General features: G+C 38.8%; 1 protein-coding gene across 1 annotated transcript in view; it reads right to left on the bottom strand.

Moving 5' to 3' along the window:
- Positions 1-9,238: 9,238 nt before the first annotated feature.
- Positions 9,239-25,401, bottom strand: part of rims4 (regulating synaptic membrane exocytosis 4) — a 62,864-nt gene continuing 46,701 nt past the window's right edge. The window contains exons 4-7 of the mRNA XM_075460174.1: positions 22,007-22,119; positions 20,735-20,836; positions 20,084-20,223; positions 9,239-12,415 (exon numbers count right to left, since the gene is read on the bottom strand). Coding sequence (XP_075316289.1) covers positions 12,197-12,415; positions 20,084-20,223; positions 20,735-20,836; positions 22,007-22,119 — 574 coding nt within the window. The 3' untranslated portion in view covers positions 9,239-12,196. The remainder of the gene's footprint in view (positions 12,416-20,083; positions 20,224-20,734; positions 20,837-22,006; positions 22,120-25,401) is intronic.

The raw sequence follows: 25,401 nt of genomic DNA, 5'->3' as shown, positions 1-25,401 counted from the left end.
ACGACTGAGTACTGCAAATACATGAATTCGCACAAGCTGTGCAGAGCGCTGCGCTACGCTCCAGACCGGGCGGGGGGATCTGGACGACGGCCACTGCAGGAGATAGCCTCGCGCATTAAAAGGAAAAAAAGAAAAATGCAATAAAAACGATGTTTGATTTTAAATAAAAAAATGCATAGGGTGTTATTTGTGCTAGGCGATATAGCCTACAGGCTTAGTCTGCTATAGTTTCTATATTTTGCTCATAGCCCATCCTGGCTGTAGATAGCAGGATTAATAATAATAATAATAATAATAATATTAATAATAATAAAAATTTTTTATATAGCGCCTTTCATGGTACTCAAGGTCGCTTTACAAGATATTAATGTTAATGGTCTAATAATAATGTTTTTAATATTTTAATTTAGACCTTTTTAGATTAAACCTGTGGTATAGGCATAAATACCATTGAAGTTTCGTTGATGATTTCAACATTGTTTCAATATCCATTGTAATCGAAATATCATTGAAATCTTGTTGATCTCTAGGTATGATTTCAACGTTGTTTCAATGATAATAGAGGGTGCAAAATGTCATTGAATCAACGTCAGAGTTCGACGTTGATTCAATGACTTTATCGTTGACAGCGGGATGTTGATTTAACATCGTTTCAATGACTATTTGCTATCTGGGTTAGGTATCCACTGCTGCAGCCCCCCCAATTTATCGAAATTGACCCGAAATTGACCCGAAAATCGCAGCGAAATGTGCCTTCTAACAGTTGTTTTAGCATTTGGTGGACCTATTTTTCCGGACACCGTTGAATAGCAGCAGCAAGACATCCAGCCACTAGGTGGCGATAGTGCGTTGTTTGTGTACAATACAAATCAATGAAGACGGACAATAATGGTAATATAACTTCTCTGGAAGCGTATTTCGCGGTGATTTTCGAGCCAACGTATCGTTGTCCACCACAGACCACACGGTGAGTTTCATGTCTCTGCAAACGAAAGTTTAATGCCGTTTTATGATTGTTTGCTTGAGTGGTCATTGACTCAATGCAAAGGTGGGGGGGCTGCAGCAGTGGATACCTAAATGCTCCGTTCAGCACCAAATGTCCAAATTGTGATCAGAACATCTATAATTCACCCCAGACTACCTAAAAACAGGGCTTAATGTGCAAAATGGCGAACTAACCCTTTAACCTTTGTTTACGGCCACTGGCCCTAACCTGACGCGCTAGCTGTCAAATCACCTGGAAGTTTTCACCGGAAGTACTGGCGCACACACACAAGCAAGGGTGTGCAAAGAAAAATAAAATGTGATGTAAAAGTCTTACTTTGCTTATTTATTACTAAAGTAGAGCACTTCATTGTCATTGCACATGTATTAATGAAATGCAGTTTGGCATCTTATCAAGGGTAACGCGTGCAGATTGTATAGCATGCAGTATTTAGAGATAAAATGCAGTTATTTACAGCTAGTGTAAGGAAAGATGGTTAATAGATATGTGCAGAATAGATCAATTACCTAGAGAAATGCATGTATGTGCAGAGAATGTTTAATGTAGTTATGGCAGTACAATGAAAAGAAAAATGTCATGGTATGAATAAATGTGATAAATACAGATGGAATCATACAGATAATATACAGATTATCCTATAACATAAGTAGGTAAAAGTAATCCAAAAGTAATCCAAAAGTAATTAGTTACATTACTTTTTTTAAGTAATCCAAAAAGTTACACTACAACTACATTTTAAACCAGGTAACTTGTAACTGTAACGGATTACATTTTTAAAGTAACTTACCCAACACTGGTTTTAAAGTACCTTTAGAGCAGGGGTGTCAAACTGGTCCATGAAAAGGCCGTGTGGCTGCAGGTTTTTGTTCCAACCCTGCGACAGCACAGCTGACTTGTTTCCTTCAATCAACTGAACTGGAGTGCAGACAGTTCAGTTGATTGAATGAAACAAGTCAGCTGTGCTGTCGCAGGGTTGGAACAAAAACCTGCACCCACACGGCCCTTTCATGGACCACTTTGACACCCCTGCTTTAGATGATTTGGTGATCGTTTTCCTCTTTGGCTCCCCCGACGATGCAGCACCACTTTCATGAAAACAAATCTCTGTCCTGCAAATGTACAGCTGTACACATGTACACATGATTGATTTTACCATCAAAAATCAAAAACCCATAGAAATGTCAAGAGCATAGGGCAAAGCAGTGTTGTACGGAGCTGAAAACCAAAGTTGTGAACTATGGTATCTCAGGGTGGTTTTCAGGCTGGGGAATGTGCATAACAAAGCTCTGTGCACTTCAAAATGAGTCAGAGGCACATTTTAAAGTTCACAAACTACTCTAGTGTTGCTGTAATTTTTGTTACTCAAACAGGAAATGAAAATCAATATTTTTTAAAGTTTTGTTTTTCCCCTTTTGACCATTAAAAAACAAACAAAAAAAAAGCCTTATAATATAATATTTCAAATTTGATTGGTGGATTTTTAAACGGGCCCTGAAACAGACTGGCAACATCTCCAGTGTGTTTACTGGCCTGTCGAATGATTGGCAGCTGGGATAGGGTGCAGCCCACACCCCACACAACCCCCATGACCCTGAATAGGATGAAGCGCTCATTGAAAATGGATCGATATATTCAAAACAACACTAAGTGTAACCGATATGAAACCTCTGCGTTGTGTTAAGGTTAATGGAGACCACACCGCTGCTCTTTCAAAGGTCTTTATTTTCCTCCACCTTTCCTCACCGAACATCACCAAAAAGAGCCCCGATTACAAGACGCAAACATTAGCACAAAAAAGTAAAACATGGGGCATACCTGACAAAATAAAATGACAAATATGAATGACAAAATGGGAGCTCACCTTTCCTCACCGAACATCACAAAAAAGAGGAAGAGTTTTGGCGGGACCGTGTCTTTTGTCACAAATGTTGCTCCCCCATAAAACAGAAACAGAAAACGAAAACAAAAGTTCCACCTGACTATTCTTATAAATGTAATGTAAATAATTTTGTGGAATTATACACAAGCTGAATTATTTCAATTTCCGAACAGAAACAAATTCATGTGCAGGAACATAGTTCATGAGCAAGGCTCAGGTGGAGATGTGTTTTTTATAAAATTGGTGTTACATTCCACAACTGTAGGGGGAGCCCGCTTCTACAGTGTTACTCTAATGAGTCTTTGGTGTTGGTTCCTTTAAGACACCGGCTGTGTTCGAAACTGCATACTACATACTACATACTACATACTACATACTTCCATACTGCATACTCAGCAATCAGAAAGTATGCAGAGCGATTACCCACAATGCATTTCGCTCCTGCCCTACTACCGGCGCTACTAAAGCTAGCCGTAGTGAGCAACGCACTTCCGGTTTTTTTCACAAAATAAAATACCCGTTGCCTTTTATCATAGGGAAAGCCATTACGATACAATTGGTGCTTTTGTTTTGAAAACAGGAAGTGAACCTACCCTCGTTGTAGCTAGCTTGAAACTGCCGTTTTGACAGAAAATGAAGATCGCCGACGTCACGTTACGTTGCATCTTGGGTAGTTTGAGTATGAGTAGTAACCTCATGATGCATACCCAACATTTCAGAGAATCTAGTATGCATCCGGGAACTTCTCGCTTACTTAAACTCGCATACTAACTCAAAAAGTTAGTATGAGTAGTAGGAGAACTATGCGGTTTCGAACATAGCCACCTACTGCAAGGACATATAACAAGGTCCACATCAGGAGGTTGAAGGAGGTTGGTGGTAAGCCACCGAACATCAGATCATGAGACTTGAAATCAAAAGCAGCTTGTGACAGCGAGTAATTTTTTACTTTTGTTTTCAAAAGGTGAGCTTTAAACATGAAAAATACTTGGTTTGTTTTAGAAAACATTGTTTCCCGTTCAGCTCAAATCACTAAACTATTTATTTATGGTGCAAGAAAAAATTGTTGGGGTTAAGAAAATAATCTTGGATTGGTCTAAATCACATCAACGATGCTTATCAAGTGCATTAAAAAACTTACGCTAAGGGTTTCCCTCCAGTGTCTTTCGGACAACTGGATAAGATAAGGGGACAGATATCATACGACCATTCAACAACACTTTCCACCAGCAAATTTACATAAAAGATGTTTTCCCTAATGTCTTTTACGCGATATTTCCACCACACATTCGACAGTTGGAAGCGTATAAACAAAAAACAACACAATTGAGTTAAAGTATTTTATTAACAGCTGGAATAATAATAATAATAACAATACACCAAATTGTGCATTTACTCAACAACAGTTTGCTAAAGAATCTGCAAATAAATCTTTAAACTAAATGACATTTTTAATCACATTTTTGATAACATTCAGGTCTTCAAGGCAGTAGAACATGAGCAACAGATGAAAAGCAATGCGAACAGGCTTTGGCTGCTCAGCGCTTTGATGCTAATCTACAGATAGGAAGAGAGTAAAGCTTAAAAAAAAAAGCTGATTATATTTGCAAATGGAAGCCTTATTCAGCTCGAAAAGCAACAAGTTGGTCTCTCCAGTGAAGCTTTGTACCAGTTGACCGTAAAAAAAATTAAAGGATTGTTTGTGTATCTGGCAGTTCTTTCTTGGATAAATGGTCTCGACAGAAGAAAAACAAATTCGCCTTCAACATTGCTTCCAAAAGTTGCCCATAATCACACGTCCCAGACACGAGGAGGCCTGTAAAGCTTTCTCGTGTCCCAACACCAAAGTATCACCTTTCCATAGTACTGCATGTGTGGGGCCTCAGGAAAAATGTCACGCTTGGAAACTCAAATCATTCAGAGTTTAGAATTTAAGGCTGTGAAGATTGTAGATATTATGGCTTCGTATCTTTAGAGTCTCTTTGGACGCGTTAGGATAGAGCCCAAAATGTGAGACATCAGTTGACACCAACTGGCAATGTGTGACTGAAATATGAGCTCGCACACGAGTTTGACTGATACATTTGCAAGAAACAGTGCTGAAAGTTATGTAACACGATGGCACTTTAATTCTCACTGGGGTCACCCAACCTAAAAATGTATTCGCTCATGCTAATGTGGGACGCTTCAGATGAGAGGATCCACCAGATGGTATGTGGGGGAACGCTTTTAAGAGGCTGATTTCATGAGGGAAGTGCAGGCGGGGGGTGTCTTCAGGGGGAAAACAGGAAAGTTTGGGAACTGCTGCCTCTGCACCACAGCAGACGAGAGGAAATGTGTTACTTTTGGGATCCACCAGCTACTGTTTTGGGAGGTGAGTCTACTCCTCCTTCTCCCACGCCTCCTCCTTTTCCCCAGGATAAAACAGGACGTATGACCAGATATGCACACACTGTCGCTCTGAAAGAACAGGACACAAACTCTCTTTCTGATAAGTAAAACCAACGTTACATTGACTTCACTTTTAGGTTGATCTTTTGCAAAAACAGACTTTCACCTCCGTGCACCAACAGTTTGATCACATGTACCGGTGACCACATGTTAGAAGACTCATGCAAAGTTCCTTTCTTCACTTTAAAGATGGATAATCTTAAAGTTCCAGAGTACATCAATCAATATTAGAGCAACCTACTGGCAGACAAGCAATGCGAGATGCTTCTTTTTTCACTTTTAAAGAATAAGAATCTTAAAAATGAGAAATTTATGCCTGAATATGCCGGAAAATTTTAGAAGAGAAGAAGAAGAGAAATCTACTTGTTTTGGGAAATAAACTACTTCAGTGTGTGATGATTTAGTTGCAACGAAAAGCAGTCAATAGCTGCTCCCATTTGCAACTTTGACTTTAGTTCTAAGACAGCGCATTTGAAGTGTTTGGGTGCTTTTAGTTTAATCCTTTAATTTTTTTCACTACCCTTGCAACTTTTGCCACGTTAAGTGCACATATGTGCACAGAGGACACTTTCTAAACATAAAAAAACACAAATTTCACAGTAAGTATTCAGGTCACGAGAACTGCATTAGGAATTTATCAGTCAGCGTGCTTTTTGTGTGAGAAAATGAGCCCAACGCAGTCCAGCCATCAACTTTAATTGGCATGTTGGGGACTCCATTTTTTAACCAGCTTGTGGTAGGCGTATCTAATTCTTAATTGCCTCAGGGAATCTGTCGTTAATCGATTTATGGTTGAGGGTGTATCCTCAACACACTTTGGGAAAATATTTTAGGCTTCACCCAGTCTCTCGATTGTAAGACTAAATCGTGTTTTAATCGTAGTGTGCATGTGGACATGTGGGTGCAAAGTTGGTGGAAGTTAAGATAATTCAGGTAGTTAACAGAAAAATGATGAAGAGTTGCACACAGATTCAGAGACAGTCATGTTACCTTTGATTCACATAAAGACTGTTTCCACACTTTTCTTCCAAATTGCACCACATACAGATACATAAAGTACCATTTACGCATGGGGAAATGTCTGTTTTGCAGAGATACAACCTAAAAAAAAAGAGTAAAAGGACACCAACAAGATTAGTACAATTCTTACAGATGGCTACTGTGTATTCTGTCTTCATTTTAATCTATTGATTTCAAACAACAAAGAAACAGAAGCATCGTTTTCTTAAGTATAGAAAGTAAGCCTTGTTCAGAAACAGGTCAGAATCTTTGAATATCTATGCTTCAAAAAAAAAAGCACTTTGTTAATTTAAGCCCACACTAAGAAACATTATGATAATGTGACAAATTCTTTGTCCTTAGCCCTGGCAGAATGTACGTCATGTGTTTTAAGGCCTCTACTTTACATTACAATTAATAGAAATGAACATTTGAACATCCAGGTGGAGGAGACAACCATTTCTAGAGCTGAGTATGTCCCATTCAGTACACTTTAAAGTCACAACATGTCACAAACAAACTCAAAACTTTTGATGATCAGAAGTAAACAATTAGTTCTAACAAACCTTTAATCGTGTTAGTGTTGTTGGCATACATTTCCTCTTACAAACAATTAGTGAAGAGGCATTTCTGCCAAATGTCAGCTAGTTATGTGTTTTTTTTACACTAAGTTAACACAAATGAGAAAACCCATCATTTACTGCATTAATGCTGTGTCTCTGCAGCCATGAGAGGAGCTGTTAGAGCTGAAGCTGTTTGTATTTATTTCATAGTTTATGTCTGTTGAACACAAAGCTGCTGCATGTCAGATATGGATCGATAGGAAACTAACGTTGTTTTACACATACTCAAACTCTAATTGGGTTTTTCTTTCAGTAAATCAGGATCATTATCGGCCCGAGTGTAAACGTTCGTCTTCACTGGTGCTCACCTGGGAAAGGAGCGCTCAAATCATGTAACAGTTTTGGCACAAAGAAAAAAGAACATAGACAGAAACACAGATAGAGAACGTATTATTTTCAGTAGAATTGTACATGTATATATCTACGCTCTGCAGCTTTTCCAGCTTCCCCTCATTTTCAAAAATAATTCCTTTGTTCTTGCTACCCATTCTTGTATTATTGGTGTTATATTAACATATATGCTACTGAATGTACATTTCAGGCTGTGAAAAATGATCCTGCATTTTCAGATCAGCAAAATCTCATGTTTTAGGGTATTCTTAGAGGCCAGGTGGCATTCCCCTTTGGAAAAAAAAAAGGGCCACGTAGGGCTGGAGCCTGTCCCACCTGCCACAGAATGAGAGGCGGGGTACACCCTGCATCAAAGGGCCAAATACAAAACCCACACCTTGGGCCAATTCAGAATCACCAGTTAACCCAACATGCACGTTTTCCTGTCCTGGGGGAGAAGACCGGAGTACCCGTAGGAAAATTCATGCAGGTGCAAAGGGGAAGCATGCAAACTCTGTGCAAAAGTTCAGACCAAGGCAGCAGCGTTAACCACAACATCACCGACCCGCTCATGTCTGGACCAACTATGAAGACAAATAAGTTGTGGACACTGCTGAAAAATGTCAATCACTCAGCCGGCCATCTTTGATTTTCAGCAGAGTCGATTTGGAATGGTGGGCGGAGCCTGATCAGGCACTTAAAGCCGACCAATCAGAGCAGACGGGGCTTTTTGGGAAGTTGAAGTCTGCTTTTTAGACCCTTAGGGCTCTTATACACGAAGCCGACAGATGTGGAAAAACATCTGGAGCATTTGTGAGCGTCTGTCTCTTGTATGTGTGTGTAGCACACCCTCAGATCGGTTTCAGCTATTTATAAAATCAAAGTCGAGGCGGACAGACTGACTGTTCGGAGCAGAGAGTGAACTCTATAGTAGGTTAATGCGACTTAAACTGTGTAATATTTGGTCTTTGTAATGATATATGCAGTCTAAACACACTAAAACAGCCTATAACTGAGCTTGAACCATGTTGGATTCTAAAAACTGGACTAAATAAAGATCAGACTTATTTTAAACTTTCATAGAGCTCTGCTGCGTCCTGCATGGCAAAGCTGCACATTGTATGCCAGCGTGTACACTGCCAGTGTGAGGAGACACAGCGGGGGGGCGGTTCTGCCGTCGTCACTTGTTCTTGTTGTCGGTTTGGTGTATAAGAGGTTTTATAAAACAAACAAATAAACAAAGCCAACAATTAGCTGCGGAACAAATCTGGAGCATCTGTGAAAGTCTGTCTTCTACATTTGAGCAGTTGGACCGCGTCACAGAATGATATTATTTCAGATTCGGCTGGAGAATCCGTGATTTTACAGCTTTACTTTACTTTTTAAATCCAGGTTAAAAACATTTCTTTTCTCATGTGTCTATGCATGAAATCTGCATGATATCTTTGAACTTATCTGGACTGTTGCTTGTTTTTAAATTCATTTAAATTATTTTATTTGTTTCTCTTTATGTTCTTTAATGTATTTTTTAATGCTTCTTACACTCCCTGCTGCGATGCTTTTATGTGAAGCACTTTGAATTTTTTGTACATGAAATGTGCTATACAAATAAATTTGATTTGATTTTGATTTCTTTTAAGTTTTTGCCTCCCTCTCTTCCTATTTTCTTCCCTGAGCAACAGGCCGAACACTGCCAACACCTCAAGCTACACACAAGCTTCTACGGTTAGCAAAAGTGGCGCGACACAAGAAAAAAACATAAATCTTCTGTTTCCTATTGTTGAAAATTGACTTGTGCTGGAGAGTACGATCACAGGTGTGCATGGCAGGTGGCAGGTGGTCTTTGTGGTGTTTGTGCACCGTTTGATTGCCCAGATACGGGAGATGTGGTCGGTTTGGTGCATAAAAGCTACGACAGGGAATGTGTAAATAACTAGAGAAAAATAGCCCTTTCGTGGGAACTTTTTTTAATGGTTTGTTGTATCTTTTACGATGCTGCTGCCTCGCAGTTATCTTCTCAGCTTAAACAAGAAAGGAACAACAACACGTTTTTTTTGGAATCAAACAGTCATGATACATGCGCAACATACGTCACATGATGACTTCATTTGTCCCGTTCCAATATTAGAAGTGATTAGTCTGACTGCAGTGAAAACCACCTAGATGTGTGTTTGTGTGAAAAACTACGATGACTTGGATGTTGTTTATTGCTTTAAAGAATGTAGCTAATCTGTCTGGAAAAGATACAGCATTATTATCCCTGCAACACTGCTACTGGCAAAGCAGAGGCCCGTTTTAAAGAAAAGTTACTCCATTCATTTCATCAGCTTATCACTGTGATTAATTAGATTTTTGTCTCAAGTCTTCCCTCAAAAGATAAAAAAGGGTAAAAATTTAGATATATCCATTTCTTCCTTCTGTGTTTTATTGACAAAAAATAATGCCTAAACTAAATATTAGTCACCTCGGTGAAAATCTGAACTGAAAATGCTACATAGATATGCTCTTCAATCCATGTGTCTGAATCCAACACACTTATTTAAATGGTCCTCCTTCTGTGTAGCTTATAGTTCATGCGTAATCTTATCTTAGTTGTGTGCTAATTAATTAGAAGTTTTAATCAGTCATGCAGATGCTACCAACTAATGCTACAATCTTACAATAACTAGCAGGATATCACTTCCTTTCCCACCGAGTTTAGATGGTAATCAACTAAGTCATTACAGATTTACTTTGGCTCACTCCAAAAGACACTAACAATGGTAATATTTACATACAAAAAAAACCCATTAAGAACCATAAAGTGCCCAAATAAAAGACAAGTACTAGTGTGCCCATTGTGTTCCCTTCAGATTCTTCCTATTTCTGTGTCCGTAAAACCTCAGATTCTTTGTTTGGATGATCCAGAGTACATTTCATACCCTCTTCCTCTCATGATTTTCCTCCCTCCAGTCTGAGTCGTAGCATGGCTAATCACCAGTTGGCTTGGCTTTCTGTGGACCAGGGCTATAATTTAGAATGAAACGGATGCTACTCTCCACAGCCCGAATGCTGCTGTTACACGTTGTGAGTGGATGTTTCTGTTCCTCCCTTATAATAGCAGATGCCACAAGGTAAATGAAGGAGAAGACACTTGCTGGTAGAAATTGGCACAGTAGAAACTGTTATTAGACAAATGTTTAAGCCAAAGCTTAAAAAAAGAAGAGGTTCACTATGAATCTACCTCTAGACTATATCCTAAATAGCATTCCAAGCTACAGTTAAAACAGGATACACAGCAAGTTGTCAGTCCTGTACTACTGCCATCCTTGTTTCTTTCTTTTTTTCTACCATTTGACCATCCGTCAGTGGTCTGCACAAGGAGGGTAAATTTAGATCAACATACCCCGTTATACCTGGCTGTTTCATGCTGGGTACATGTTATGTCCTGATAGGGTTCAACAAGATTTAAACCTGCTAATCTCGTGCATTTACAGTCCACCAATTCAATGGAATTATCCCATGCATTAAATCTAATTTAGTTCAGTTGCGATGCTGCCATCGTCTGACATTTTTATTACATTGTGAACTAGGAAGGATTCTGGATCACATATTATACCTTTAAGACTTTTACATTTTCCACACAACAATCACTAAAGAGGTCAGGCAATGGAATTCCAAACTTTTCCTGATGAGTCTTTGTTGCAATTAAACCTTGTAGCATGAGATTTTAAATGAACTGATGTGCCACCGAATCAAAAAACATCCAGCTCAAATGAGGTCTTGGATCACATTTTTAAAGTCACTAATAAGGATGCATATTTCCATTTGATTGAAAAGCATCAATAACATTAAAATTGTTATTGACTGAACTCATTCAGGCTCCTGGGCCACAACGACTCAAGGTGTTTAGGGACTCAGAACATGCTATTGCACACCATATGGATTAGATCCATATCCACAAACCCATTTATACCCAACTGTACAGGTAAATAACCTGCAGCTCTGATGGGTATCTAACAAGAGTCATATATAGCCGGCGGTACTCTGGATTCTCAAGTTCAGATCAAGATACCGTTCCTTTGAGAAGCCTTACGGGGCTTTCTATCGTGTTTACTTCAATCACATTCTTAACATTATCAAATGAGTTGAATAATGATGGAACAAATGTGACACAAAGAGGAAACACATCTTAAAGCAGAGATGTTTTTTGTATGTTACAACAAAGTCTTTGTCAGTCCTGCCGCGAAAAACATCCACAAACCGACAGGAGACCGGCGTCTCAGACAGTCCGATGCAGTCTGACTTTCTCTCCAGACTCGTGGATAGACGGGTCACACTCAGGAGCTGTTCAGCCCCCTTAATGAGGACACAGAGAGACAACATGCAGTTCTGGGAATGAGAATCAAATGTAGGCTGTGAAGAAGGCATGAAGCTGAAGCAAAGCTGAGCCCACTGTGGACTGTAGTCCCGACAGAATGGGATCAATGTTGGCAACCGAGCCAAACTGCTTTTGAAGTATCCTCATTAAGTAGGTTTCTGTTTATTCCATCAAAGAGATTTGAAGACAGAAACGTTTCCCTTGGAGTCTGAGGGGCCGGTTTGCAACAACAAAAGAAATGTGTTTCCCAGGAGTTTTGGGAAAGAATTTGGTGCAATATCAAAAGAATTATAATACATTTCAAATTAATGCAGGATGACCTGCTGTTATGTACAGTTATTTCCCAATCAGGAATGTAATTAAACCCTTGGGTGGGTGGACCTGTAAAAGCGCCCTTGAGAGAGATACTTAACACCTACCTGCCCCAGGGGCAGCACTTCCTGGCTGACCCTGGCGCAGGACAGCAGAGTATATAGAAAGGTGTCTTCGAATGATTTAGTAATAGAATCTGAGCTGCAACATCAAAACTATCGAGTTTGGCATGAGTCTTATGATCTCTCACAACAGGGCCCAATGGTGCTCTCCAGGGACATTTGGGATGAGTGGCGGATGAGCGGCGCCATTGTTGGGTCCACCATTGAGGAGGTAGGGAACAGCTTGTACCAGCCTATCACCATTGTGCTGAGGTCCAGCTCCTCCAACAGGATTCGAGCTACGCCCATGAAGCATTTACGGTCCATTCGTCCATAGTTTCCCCAAACAATCACCTGAAGGAGAGTAAAAGAGTGGAAAAATTAGTAAGAAAAACATGCTGTACGTAGCCATGCCATATTTAGTTACTATGGTCTGCACAACATCTTTAACCATTTTAGAAATTCCAGCTATGATCGTTGTCCTGTGTATGTGTCTCACACACACACACACATATATATATATATATATCTCAGGGCTGGGCAACGATTAAAATCGTTTTAATATAATTAATCACGATTAATCGCATTTGTACCCAAAATCCAAAAATGAATTCAGAAGTGGTGTATCGTGTATATTTTAGCATTTAGTTTTATTTTAAATGTGCTACCATATGAATGTGGTTTACACCCACAAGAGTAAAACAGAGAGATATCTCCTTTGGGAATTAGTTTAATTCCTAAAAAAATTAGGGCTGGGCAACGATTAAAATTTTTAATCTAATTAATCACATGATTTCCCTGATTAATCACGATTAATCGCATTTGTACGCAAAATCCAAAAATGAATTAAAAAGTAGTGTATAGCTGTTCACATTTAGTTTTATTTTAAATGTGCTGCCATATGAATGAAAGTGCCATAACATTTGTTGTGCAAACACACTTTTAACATCAGCATCTTTCTGTAGTTTTTATGTAGAAGCCTCGCTCCACTGTCTGTTTCCTTGAATGACTTGCTGCTATCAGTTGTGTGTTTTGCCTTTAAGTGATATTTTTGACTGGAACTACTACGCTGAGAAGACAATTCAACTTGGCAGTGTTTACAGATGACTTTGGTTCTGTCGACTCCGCCGTCTGGAAGAACTTTAACATGAAAATGGCCGAGTAAAAGTTCCGTACCCTTCTCCATGTTTGGTGGATCCGCCGATTACTTTCTTTTCCGATTCCGCAGCAGACAGCAACAGACTTTTATAAAATAAAAGCCTGTGAGCAACAGACTTTTACAATAATAAAATAAATAATAAAACCTGCGTTAATGCGCGATAAATTATATTTGTCGGCGTTAAATAATTAACGAGTTAACGGGATAATAACGAGTTAACTCGCCCAGCCCTAATATATATGGACTTGGGATGCACTGGTAAGGATTATCAATGATCCACGGGATGTTTGGAAACCAGTAAGGTATCAATTTAAATTGGCACGCAGGTTACAGGTATGAAAGCTCTAAGAGTCCACTGTTTTCAGCCATCTTAGGAGAATATGTTTAATTAACATAAAGTGCTATCATGATATCAGGTTTGGTATTTGTTCTTCTGCAAAACTGCTTCCAGAACATTTCTAATTTTAGAACAGAGCAGGATGACGTGTCAGAGTAAATGAGGAGGTTTGTGTGCATGTGTGTGAATGCAAAATTGAGAGATTTGCATGTTTGTTTGTGCATTTGGTGGCATCTGTCCCCTGACGTCCCGATAACATCGAGGATCATCTCACACGGCCTCATATCTTGTCAGACAGCAGACAAAATAATCAATACCCATCAGCATATCCATTCTCTCATGTGTGGGGGGGGACCAAGTGTCTGCACGTGATTTCCAGAGAGATTCAGAGATCAAATCTGTTTCAACCTGTTCTCTGTTTCTGAAAGAAGAAGAAGAATCTATCCGTCTTTCTGCCTCCAATTACTTCTTCAAGGTCCTGACCTCAGCCACCACAAATCAGGAAAAACAGAGGGTGAAGAGGGAGAAATGAAAGATAGAAGATAAGAAACATGTTGTTTGGGATGAAATAGGAAATATGCAGAGCCCCATGGGTCAAACTCCACTTTAGCTTGAGAACTTTAACCCGTTTGAGATGGAATGAGAGGGTCTGGTCTGATGAAAATTCTTTTGTTAGATCATCACTCAGCTTGTGAAGAGATGGCGTCAGGATGCCACATAAGGGGGAAAAAGTTGCTGGAAGTCGTGTGTGGACAAAGTTCAGATGGGAATCTTTGGATTCTGGCATTCCTGGAGACGTTATATGACCGTCAAAGACCATCTTTTAATCTTTGTTAAATCCATGTAGCCCCTATATGGCAAAGGTATTCCCTGTTCGCACACTGAAAAAATAATCAGGAATAGTTTGAACTTGACAAGGATCTGACCTCGCAGTTAAAATAGGCTAGAGTCACATATGACCATCTTAATGCCCTCCACCTAGGCCCAAAATATGTTTAGTTTTATGTGACTCTAGTAATAACATAGTTATATATATCATATTGCATTCCTGCCACTAGACCGCCCTCAATCTGAGACATTGGAACCTTTACGATCTTCTGAAAATGTCTTGTTGCCTCACACAGAAAAGAACATCATGTGGTCTCCAGAGTCGTCAGACACATTTAGTTCTGTTTTGTCATCGTCTACGCAACAATACTCTAAATCAGAGATACTCATTGTGTGGCTCCTCAAGCTTTAATTTGTGGCTCGCACTCACATAGTAGCTTATAACAATATGGTAACAATAACAATAAATTTTTTCAAATAACACACAGCGAATACTGCACAGTATTAAGTATTTTTATTAAGTTTGCGTTTTTGTATTCTTATTAAGTATTAATTAAGGCTTAATGGTGTTTCCTAAAGGGGGCTCTGTTAAACCTGGCAACGCAGCCCGCTTAAACCACCGTCACACTTGACCGCAGTGCACAGTAGCTCCTTTAGGCAGCGCGAGATGCAGGCACAATGGATCGGTTTTTAATTAAAAAAGGGCAAAAACCAGCACAAAAACCATGCTCATCTCTAATGTCTCACTAGGATTACAACAACAAACTACAAATACAACATGAAGAAAGTCGAGGACATCCACGCCAGCTTCCGCTCATCCCAGTATTAAGGTAAATGTGGTCTGAATTGAAAATGTATTGGCTGTGTTGTTTCTTTTTTGGGGGGATGTTTTATATGTAGAAGGGGGACTTTAGTATGTTGTCGTAAAAGTGGCTCTTCCCTTGATTTTGCTCTGCCAATGTGGCTCTTGTGAAAAAAATAGTGAGTATCACTGCTCTAAATCATGAAGTTCTGACTTTGTGGTAACGAGATTGGGAAGCCAGTGGGGAGGCCTTTTTGCCCAGAATCAGTTTTGGACATCACAAATGACTGTCAGCCAGCAGAGTAAAAGGCTCAGTCAGCAGCACATTAATACCCATGGTTTGGTGTAATACGTTCAACTGCCATAGCCACATGCAGTCCTTGGCGTTCCACATAACTATTGAGTGTTTTCAACTAACTGATCCATAAAAATGAAGTTGAGACATGTTACTATTGGCCAATGATGGACATTTTTATTTAGAATATTACCAAAATATATTGTTTGTTGTCAAAGTTAAAAATGCCGGTGTGCTTGATTTCTAAAGTACAAAAAGTCCTCCTGCTTGGATTAGATAGATTGATAGAGCAGCATTGGCTGAAGAATATATCAACTCCTGTCACTGATTAAATAAAATAAATATAATGCACACATTGAACGCTTCGTAAATTTACTTAATGTTGCATTTTAAGGCCAGAATTCCCCAATAAGCCAACGTAAATAAACATTCTCTCCACAGCATCCTGGCAGGACTGAGAGGTTCAGGGGGTCCTTTGTTCCCACAACCATAAGACTGCTGAGTTCTTCTAAAATTGATTGAGTTTTTTAAATTATTTATTTATTTATTTAGTCATTTATTATCATTATTAGCTATCTCAATCCTACTCCACCAACAGACTCAAAAACTCTTTTGTTCCTCTGGCCATCAGGCTGTGCAACAGCTCTCAGTGATGGCACTTCTGAATTTCACTGGTCACTTTATATTTTTAAACTGTTTTTTAAAATGTTTTTTAAATTCTTAGATTGTTTTTAAAGTGCTTATAATTGTATAAACATTTAATTGCTTTATTATGTCTTGCTACTGGATGCTTTGAATTTCCTTCGGGATCAATAAAGTATCTATCTATCTATCTATCTATCTATCTATCTATCTATCTATCTATCTATCTATCTATCTATCAGTAGTATTTTTATTAGAATTGGTATTATTATTGTTGTTGTTAATACACAATCATTGTAAATATTAATAATTTTTTTTTGAGCTACTTGACTAATTTGAATTTTCCCCATTGGGGGATGAATAAAGTATTTTTCTATTCTATAAAGCTTCAACAAGCTTTCCAATTCGCTACAGAAGATAGGAGCTACTGCACATCCAAGAAGTTATTAGGAAATCATTTAGATAAATTAAAATGTTGATAATAGCTGCAAACCTTTTAAAAAGTTGGAGAATAAATTTTTCCAAAAATCATTTACAGAATATTTGTTGTTTGGATGGTTTTAAAATGAACTGTCGTGTAGACTTAAGCAGCTTTCAGTTGGGAAATGACACGTTGAAAAATGCTGCTGATTTCAGCGATTTCCATTATCCGGCGTGAATGAGCTTGATGAAAGTGGAAGGACAGCAACACAGACAGCGGATAATTAAGAGGGAGGCGATTAGTGGCTAATTGCACGGTGCCGAGAGCAGCAGTGCAGCCGGATGCAGCCGGAGCTCTGGGCCTCTCCACAGAGCCAATCACTGTTTCCACCAGCTACAACTACAGCACATAACATCATTAAAAGACGTCTCTGTGCACAAGGGACACGGCAAAGGAATCAATATTGGATGTCGGGGATCTTCTGGCCTTCAGGCAGCGCAGCATTAAAAACAGACATGATGCTACGCAGTGGTAAACATGGACCTGTCCCAGCTTCTGACACATGTTGTCCTCATCAAACTCAAGATGAGCTAATATTTCCCATGAAATAGCATTTTTTATTTATTTTTTTAATTCCGTTTTCATTTATATTTCACACAGTGTCCAATGTTTTTAGATATGGGTTGGAATGAGCCAGGAGGCCAGGCTTTCCAGGTACAATCAGTGCACATAGCCCGTGGTCCTTCAGGTCAGATTTCCTGAAATGTCAAGCGCTGTTTTTTTTTTCAATTTCGTCTGATGTGTAACCTTTACGGAATATTTTCCAACTTACGCTCACCGGCTTATAAAAACCAGGTGGAACCATTGTGATATGTTATGGAGAAGATGGGATACAGATAAAGATTCTGAGGATAAAGATAAGTGATTGTTGGCATGAATTACAGCTCAGTTATGCATCCTGGGTAGAAATGTCACCCTCTCAATCAGGTAGTTTGACTAGCTGTTGGGTTCAACATCTGTTACATCCATGACCAAAAAAAGAAAATGAATAAATAGAATTGTACCGGCATCAATGATCCCCAGACACTAAATCCTAATGACTTTAGTTATGACAAATATCTATTTTTGAGTTATAATGACTACATATTACATGTTAACCCAAACTAAGTAGGCAAATATGGGAAAGATTATTTCTTATAAATGCCTTTAAGCTTCATCATTAGGTGTAGTAATTAGGGCTGGGCGAGTTAACTCGTTATTATTGCATTAACTTGTTAATTATTTAACGCCGATAAATATTTTATCGCGCATTAACGCAGGTTTTATTATTGTAAAAGTCTGTTGAATGCATCACATTCACACAGTTACAGCAAACACCACGAAGCATGGAGTAATAAAATAAAAATAAACCAGCAGGTAACATCACCACTACAGGTGCTCTTCGGTCTCTGTGTGAAGCTCACGGAGCTAACCGGCGCTACTTCCTGTTTTACTTGTTTCAACATAAAAGCACGTGTTTCAAAATAAATTTTAAAAAAAACTCCTGCATTTACAGCCAAGTTGAATTGTCTTCTCAGCGTAGTAGTTCCAGTCTAAAATATCACTTAAAGGTGGGGTAGGGGTTCTTTTTCTGGAACATTTTTTTACATATTGCTTGAAATACTCTTCACACCCCCATTCCAACCAATTAATTAAAAGTTTTGACACAAATATGAAAAGTTTTAGTGGCCTCTAGAACGTACAATCCAGGAAAAACACTATCCAATCATACTGAATGGACCGTTAACGATGATTGGATTCTGATGCCGTTTATCAAACTGCAATCTGCTCCTCCCTCCCCCTCCCCCCCCTGTGCACGTACCCTGCTCCGTGAACGAATTACGCGTCCAGAAGCTTGTCAGGAAGCTAAACTAGAGCCAGCTTGGCTAGCACCTAGCATTATTAAACGTATAGTTAGCATATACTAAATACTAAATAGTAAATACTAAATACGGCAACGATCGATGCTTGCTGTCAGAACAGCGCTCGTGTGCCTTCGGGGGGAAAGTGAAGAAAAGGGTTGGGACTTTTGACCTGTGTATTTTCAAAATGCAGCTTCGCTGGACTCAAAATCCAGGATCTCCTAAATGGCAAAGCACACAACTGATAGCAGCAAGTCATTCAAGGAAACAGACAGTGGAGCGAGGCTTCTACATAAAACCTACAGAAAGATGCTGATGTTAAAAGTGTGTTTGCACAACAAATGTTATGGCACGTTCATTTATATGGCAGCACATTTAAAATAAAACTAAATGCTAAAAGCTATACACTACTTTTTAATGAATTTTTTAATTTTGCGCACAAATGCGATTAATCGTGATTAATCAGGGAAATCATGTGATTAATTAGATTGAAAATTTTAATCGTTGCCCAACCCTACTAGTAATATCTAGAAAGTTCAAGCAATGAAGGCCAGTTCAGTTAAACACATCGTGTTATGGTTGCTGCTGGGGGAAAGGCATTGGAGGACCCAAACAAAGGAGTATATACACTGTGAGGAACTAATGAGAAAGTGACTGCAGCTGTGACAGACTGACAATGAACAGGTGAGTGTGGAGCCGAGGACAAATACTAAACAGGCTAAAATAAAAACTGAACTAAGATAAAAACCGAGAAAATAACTAAAACCGGAAACGCACGCGATAAATAAATGAACTGATAAGCAAACACCTCACAGAAACAATAGCAAAAGAAATCCAAATCAAGAAACTCAACAGAGCAAAAGGATAAACTGGAAGAACTCCCAAAACCCCAACACATAGGCTGTGTTCGAAACCGCCTACTTCTCCTACTACTCCCACTACTCCTACTAACTTTAACTTTTTTTAAGTTCCCGGATGCATACTAGATTCTCCGAAATGTTGGGTATGCATCATGAGGTTACTACTCATACTCAAACTACCCAAGATGCAACGTAACGTGACGTCGCCGATCGTCATTTCCTGTCAAAACGGCAGTTTCAAGCTAGCTACAACGAGGGTAGGTTCACTTCCTGTTTTCATAACAAAAGCACCAATTGTATCGTAATGGCTTTCCCCATGATAAAAGGCAACGGGTATTTTATTTCGTGAAAATAACTGGAAGTGCGTTGCTCACTGCGGCTAGCTTTAGTAGCGCCAAATTCGTCAAAATTGTAAATAGCCGGTATTTTGTCAGATTTTCAACACGTTGGGGATCTAAACGACTACTTTCTCGCCTGAAAATGTTTCAAATGTTGCTAAAGTTTACAGAGTTTAGAGCTTAAGCGAAATCAGCTTCAGGCCGGCTGATTTCGGCTCGGGCAGGAGCGAAATGCATTGTGGGTAAACGCTCTGCATACTGTCTGATGTATGAGTATGCAGTATGGAAGTATGTCGTATGTAGTAGGCGGTTTCGAACACAGCCATAGTTTCCATTTTTTTATTTCAAGGACAAGATGTTCAATATTTGATCCTCTCTTCCTTGTAAAGCAAATATGACGAGTAAAGCCTCTTGTGGTTTCACGGCCGTGTTGTCTTACCTGCACTACTTTCCCCTGTGGGCTTTCAGAGAAGCCCAGGACCTGATTGTAGACCGGATCCAGCGACTTCCTCACTGTCTTGGTCTTCTTCTTGGCCACACAGATCCCGTTCTCCAGGAGATAAACTTTGATGTACGCCGCTGGGGTGACAGCAGAGAGAGAAGTAGAACGTGAATCAGGAGCAATCTGCAACTCTGATGTGGAGTTAGGATTTTCAGCGACTTCAGAGGTTTAAACAAGTAAGATTCAACAATTTGAAATGCTGTGGTTACGTGGAAGAGGGCAGATTATAGAAGAAGACGGCAAATTAAATAATCTGTCAGAACATTTGTGTAGCTGTCGAACTGATTAGAAAAATCTCAGTGTTAATAGGACAAACTAGGCTGGCTTGGAAGTTGGAAGTCATAAAAATTAAATGATTAAATGGATAAAACTAATGTGTATTCAAAAGAGGAGCAGTGAAAATGGCTACTTTTTTCTTTAATTGTCCGTCTGAATCGGACTAATTTGCAATTTAATCAGTTGGATTTTATGGTATTATGATTGTATTACAATGCATTGGATTCTAATGGACTTGAGAAGTGCCTTGAGATGACAAATTTTTTTATGATTTGGTGCTATATGAATAAAATTGAACTGAATTGAACATACCTGGAGGTCCTTTTGAACCTGGTTTCATTGTGAGTCCTCTGGCCTGGACAACCTCCACCTCCAGCGCCCCATTCCTCTCCATCAAACCAATCTCTACATCACCTGGAAGGGTCAGAATACAGTGCATTTAATTAATGATAAAGAAGAAACGGATGAGGAGTGTATCCTTCCCTGTTTTTTTTTCATGATACAATGGATTTATAAAGATTATATTTGTCCCTTAAATGGAACCTTCTTAAGCTTTATTTTGGTGTTATTTATATAGAGCAACATTTAATACAATCAGCCTTTTAGTTTATGGTAAAAAAAAGATCTGATGAACCCACAGAAACCACGTCAAATGACCAGCAACATTAGCAGGTAACGAGTATTTAACTGGTAAAAAGTTAGCCAAATCTATGTGTAATTAGACAGCTGTTTAGCTCCATGTGTCTCTTGTAATCCAAATCTTTTTGTTGCAATTTATTTAACGTTAGTGTTTTGACAAGTGGAAAATGAAACATTGCTGAAGTTCACTCATTGAATATGTGAAATAAGTTTCATCGAAATGCCCCCAAAAAATGACAAATATATTCATTTGAAAGTGGCTGAGCACAGATGACAGCAAAGTTATTCTGGGTTTTCTGACATGATATAATGTTGGACTGGGCAGCATGTTTGGAGTGGAGCTGGTCCAGTGAGTGTCAGTGTTGTTGGTCCAAGGACACAGTCTGTCTGCCAGTGAGAGAACTGACCCACTTACTGCAGATCCCTGCAGTCTGCACACAATGAAGCCAGTATATACAGACTCCAAATGAACATATGCAGGGGATGATGGGAACTATAATGCAGTGAAACACAGTTTTGATGTACGAGGTACTTTTGTACCTTGTGTCATTTGGTTCAGTTTTGTGGTATACTTTTTGGTATATGGCTTTTCAGACTCATTTTTCATGGGGGAAATGTTCCTGTAGCCCATCTCAGGGGACATTTTACATAAAATGTGACAGTTTTGACTCTAAAAATTTATGCCAACCAGTCAAATTGCAAGCGACCAGTTCAGAACATCATCATGTCATTTTTTTTCTTTTTTTAATCCTAGAACTAGAATCCTGGAACGTCTATCCAAAATTGACTTACTAGCACTTACTATCACTAAAATGGACGGATAAAGAATAGTTGAACTGACTGTAGATGGGCTTTTACAAAGCTTGAGTGATTGACATCACCAATTCCATGACTCACGAGGGAAACAGATTAGCAAAAGAGTTTAAAATCTCTGTCTACTCTCACCCATGGATGTTGTTGCAAGCGTCTGTCGCCCAACAAACTGAGCCGGTCCCATTCCATCCAGAAAGTCGCTGAACTGAGCATCCGATGCCAGACACATGCCACTGTAGTTCAGACTGAGAAGAGAGGGGAAAAGACACGATTAGACAGCTCCTGGTGCAGTTAAATTAAAAAGGGGAAAGTGAATCATGGGCTGAAAGATAATGCAAGAGATGGGAAACAAAATAAAGGGGAAAGGCATAGAGTAGGGAAAAAAAGAATAAAGAAAAGAGTTGATGAAACATTTACCACTCAGGTTTCAACTTCGTTAAACTAAAAAAAAGCTCCCTGAAACTAAACTCTGATTGTTGGCTCGTGGTTTGACCCCATGTGTCCTCATCTTGCTTTGGTAGCAGACTGCCAGGTACCGTGTTGATGTGTGTGTTGTTTTTTTTTCCTTGGTAGTGAAAAACATAACACCACAATGTAAAACAGACCTTTATCAAAAATCCTGCCGAGAAAGCTTTACCTGACATCACAGCTAATGCAAGACATAAATGGTAATTTGTGTTAAACTTAAATTATCATGAGTGGTCTCCCTATGTACTTGTGAAGAAAGGGAAAAGGGAAAAAGCCATTAGCTACTGTTTTTCTGGCAATGAATGTGGACATGTTAATATTTGTATCACAGTAGGCTACAAAGTGCCGAGAAGTGCATTACTCTCTAATAGTGTGTCGAGTGTGGTGCTCCAGTTATAGTTGCATTTATAACAAAATCAGACTAACATGCATTACAATTACAATAACTTTTGCACACGATTACATAAATGCAGCCAGAGCTGCAATATAGCTAGAAAAGAAAAGGGAAATGCAAGCTTGACAATTATTGGTTACAGGTGGGCTTTAAATGGATTTAAAGAATATTTAAAAAATGCTTTAAAATTGTAAACATTTTCAAGTTTTTTTTTTTTTTTACCAAAAATTTAAACTAAAACTAAGTGAGAGGCTATTAACAGCATATTATAAGAAACCAATAATAACAATCTGATCTAGGATCAGTTTGATGTTTAGCTGATCTTGAGATATTTTTTCAGGTCCTGAAAGCAGTATATAAGACACACAGCCACCAATTTTAGATAAAAACAATAATCGCATTCTTTCATTCTATTATTTGTATCATTATAGTTAACCCTATAACTAGTTATTTTTTACTTCACAGATTAAAAATACAGAATGTTTTAAAACACTATGTCTGGACAGTCGTTGAACTGTGTTAGCTTAAGAAAAATATTAGGCTACTTATTGGAATAACAAAGATGTTTCAAAAATCCAAAGACAGTGGTACATAAGAGAGGTTCAAATACTAATTTATTGCAAGGTTTATACATTTAGTAGACCTCTCTTCCTTTGTAAGCTGTACAACACATGACAAATGTGTGATTAGCTAGCCACATGTGGGTATCAAATTTGTGGGTAAGCAGACAATCGGGCTAACTGAAAGCCGGCAGTCAGCCAGTTGAATCCCAACCTTTTAGCCATTTAACACAGCCAGAAAATGGCTGTTTGGTATTTAATCCCACACTCACAGCTTGCTAACTGTCTACTAACCCCTAAAGGACAGTCAGTCTCATCACTCAGCTAACCATCTACCTGTTAGCTCTCAGGTTTCTGTCAGCTAGCTAACTGCTAGCTAACTACCATCTAACAGCTAATGTACTGTCAGTCGGCTCAACAAGTTAGCTGACTAATGTTTAATTTGCAGCTTCGTGTAAAAGCTTAAAATTTTAAATAAAGAAAAAATGGTAGCAATTGTTTCACTTTAGCATGCTCACAGTTACAGCCATCAGGAACATTTGGCTAATAGCAAACTATCATCAAGCTACCAGGTGAACTGAGTTCGGCAAACTTTTCTATGATTTATGCTGTGATTTGAAGTTGTTGGCTTATGATTAAAACATGGGGAAGTTGTGTACACAACTCATGAACAACCATCATGTGGTTGCAGATATCACAAGAGGTTAACATGGTAATCATGACCCCATTTTAAGGCACTACTAGTCACGGCCATGTTCAAAGCGAAGGATCAATTCTACTCTCGTGATTTTGTCATTATGGTCTCACATCAATGCTGTTGTTGACAGTGCTGTCTACCAGAGTGAGCAAACAATTATGGGCCTGATTAACCACACATGCTCCCATCTTACTGTCCTTTCCCTTCCCTTCCTTTCATCTTTACTGAGTTTTCATCAGTCTCTCTTTCCTCTTTCTATCCTCCACTTCTGTGTTGTTTTGTCTTTGCAGCTTCGTTAGTCCCCACAAAACAAATTTCTCTCGGCTCCACTTTTATGCCTTTTTCTTTCCCATCTAATCTTTATCCTCTATTTGTTTGAACTCTAAATTAAAGAGTTTTTAATCTGATGAGTTCTTGCTGCACATTTAAGAAAACCAGTGTAACATTCTTGACCTTACATTTGAAATGAAGGAGAAAAATAATCGTCCCATGACAGAAAGTTCCAAAGGCTTTTAATTTTGTGCAGCAAAAACTCTGCAGTCATTACAAAATAATTTACAGCGCTGCTAAATAATCACTTAGATGCAGACGTCAGCAGATATTAAAAGGCTTGCAATCGTTTTCATAATCCTGAAATCTCATTTACGCGTTTTCACTTCTCTGTATAGCCTGAGTTTAAGGGATCTGTGTTTCTATGCAAATTATCCACGGATATAATTCAAAAAGTGTATTAAAGTATTTTAGAGTTGAACAAAGTTTAATAAGGTTAAAACTACATGTCCCTATGTGTGTGTGTGTGTGTGTGTGTGTGTGTGTGTGTGTGTGTGTGTGTGTGTGCACATAGGAAAGCATAGAATGCTGATATGCAGTAAGTCGAACAACATTAGCTGACCGGGTATTACTGGGTGATAAAATCCTGAGCTTTAGATTATTATGTTAGTGTGTGGGGCACATCTGGGGATTACTCTGCTGTTTACAGACTGTGACGTTTAATGCCGTAAATGGATGACACACTGGAAATACTACATCTTAAAATCTCACAGTGTTCAGCTCTCATGGTTTATTTTGTGACGCACTGCAACTTAGAACAGTAAGAGGTACGGAAAGAGGTTTTATGAAGATAGAGAGCGTTGTATCGGTGATACAGGTGAATGAGTGTAAGATATGCACTGGAAAAAATGCCCCTCCAAAAATAAGTAAGAAAAACAACAAATACAAGACATTTTTGCTTGAAATAAGCAAAAAAATGTGCCAATGGAACTAGTGAAAATCAGCTTGTCAAGATTTCTTGAAATAAGATGTGATATTTAGGACTTTTGAGATAAAAGTGATCTTGAAATTAGCTTAAAAAACTTTTCAAATGTCAAAAAAAGCTTGTTTCATATGAAATCTGACTCAAAACAATTTG

Source organism: Odontesthes bonariensis, chromosome 3 (genome assembly GCF_027942865.1).
Source record: "Odontesthes bonariensis isolate fOdoBon6 chromosome 3, fOdoBon6.hap1, whole genome shotgun sequence".
NCBI lineage: Eukaryota > Metazoa > Chordata > Actinopteri > Atheriniformes > Atherinopsidae > Odontesthes > Odontesthes bonariensis.
Note: the sequence above shows the minus strand (reverse complement) of the source record. Positions and strands in the feature narration are given on the sequence as shown.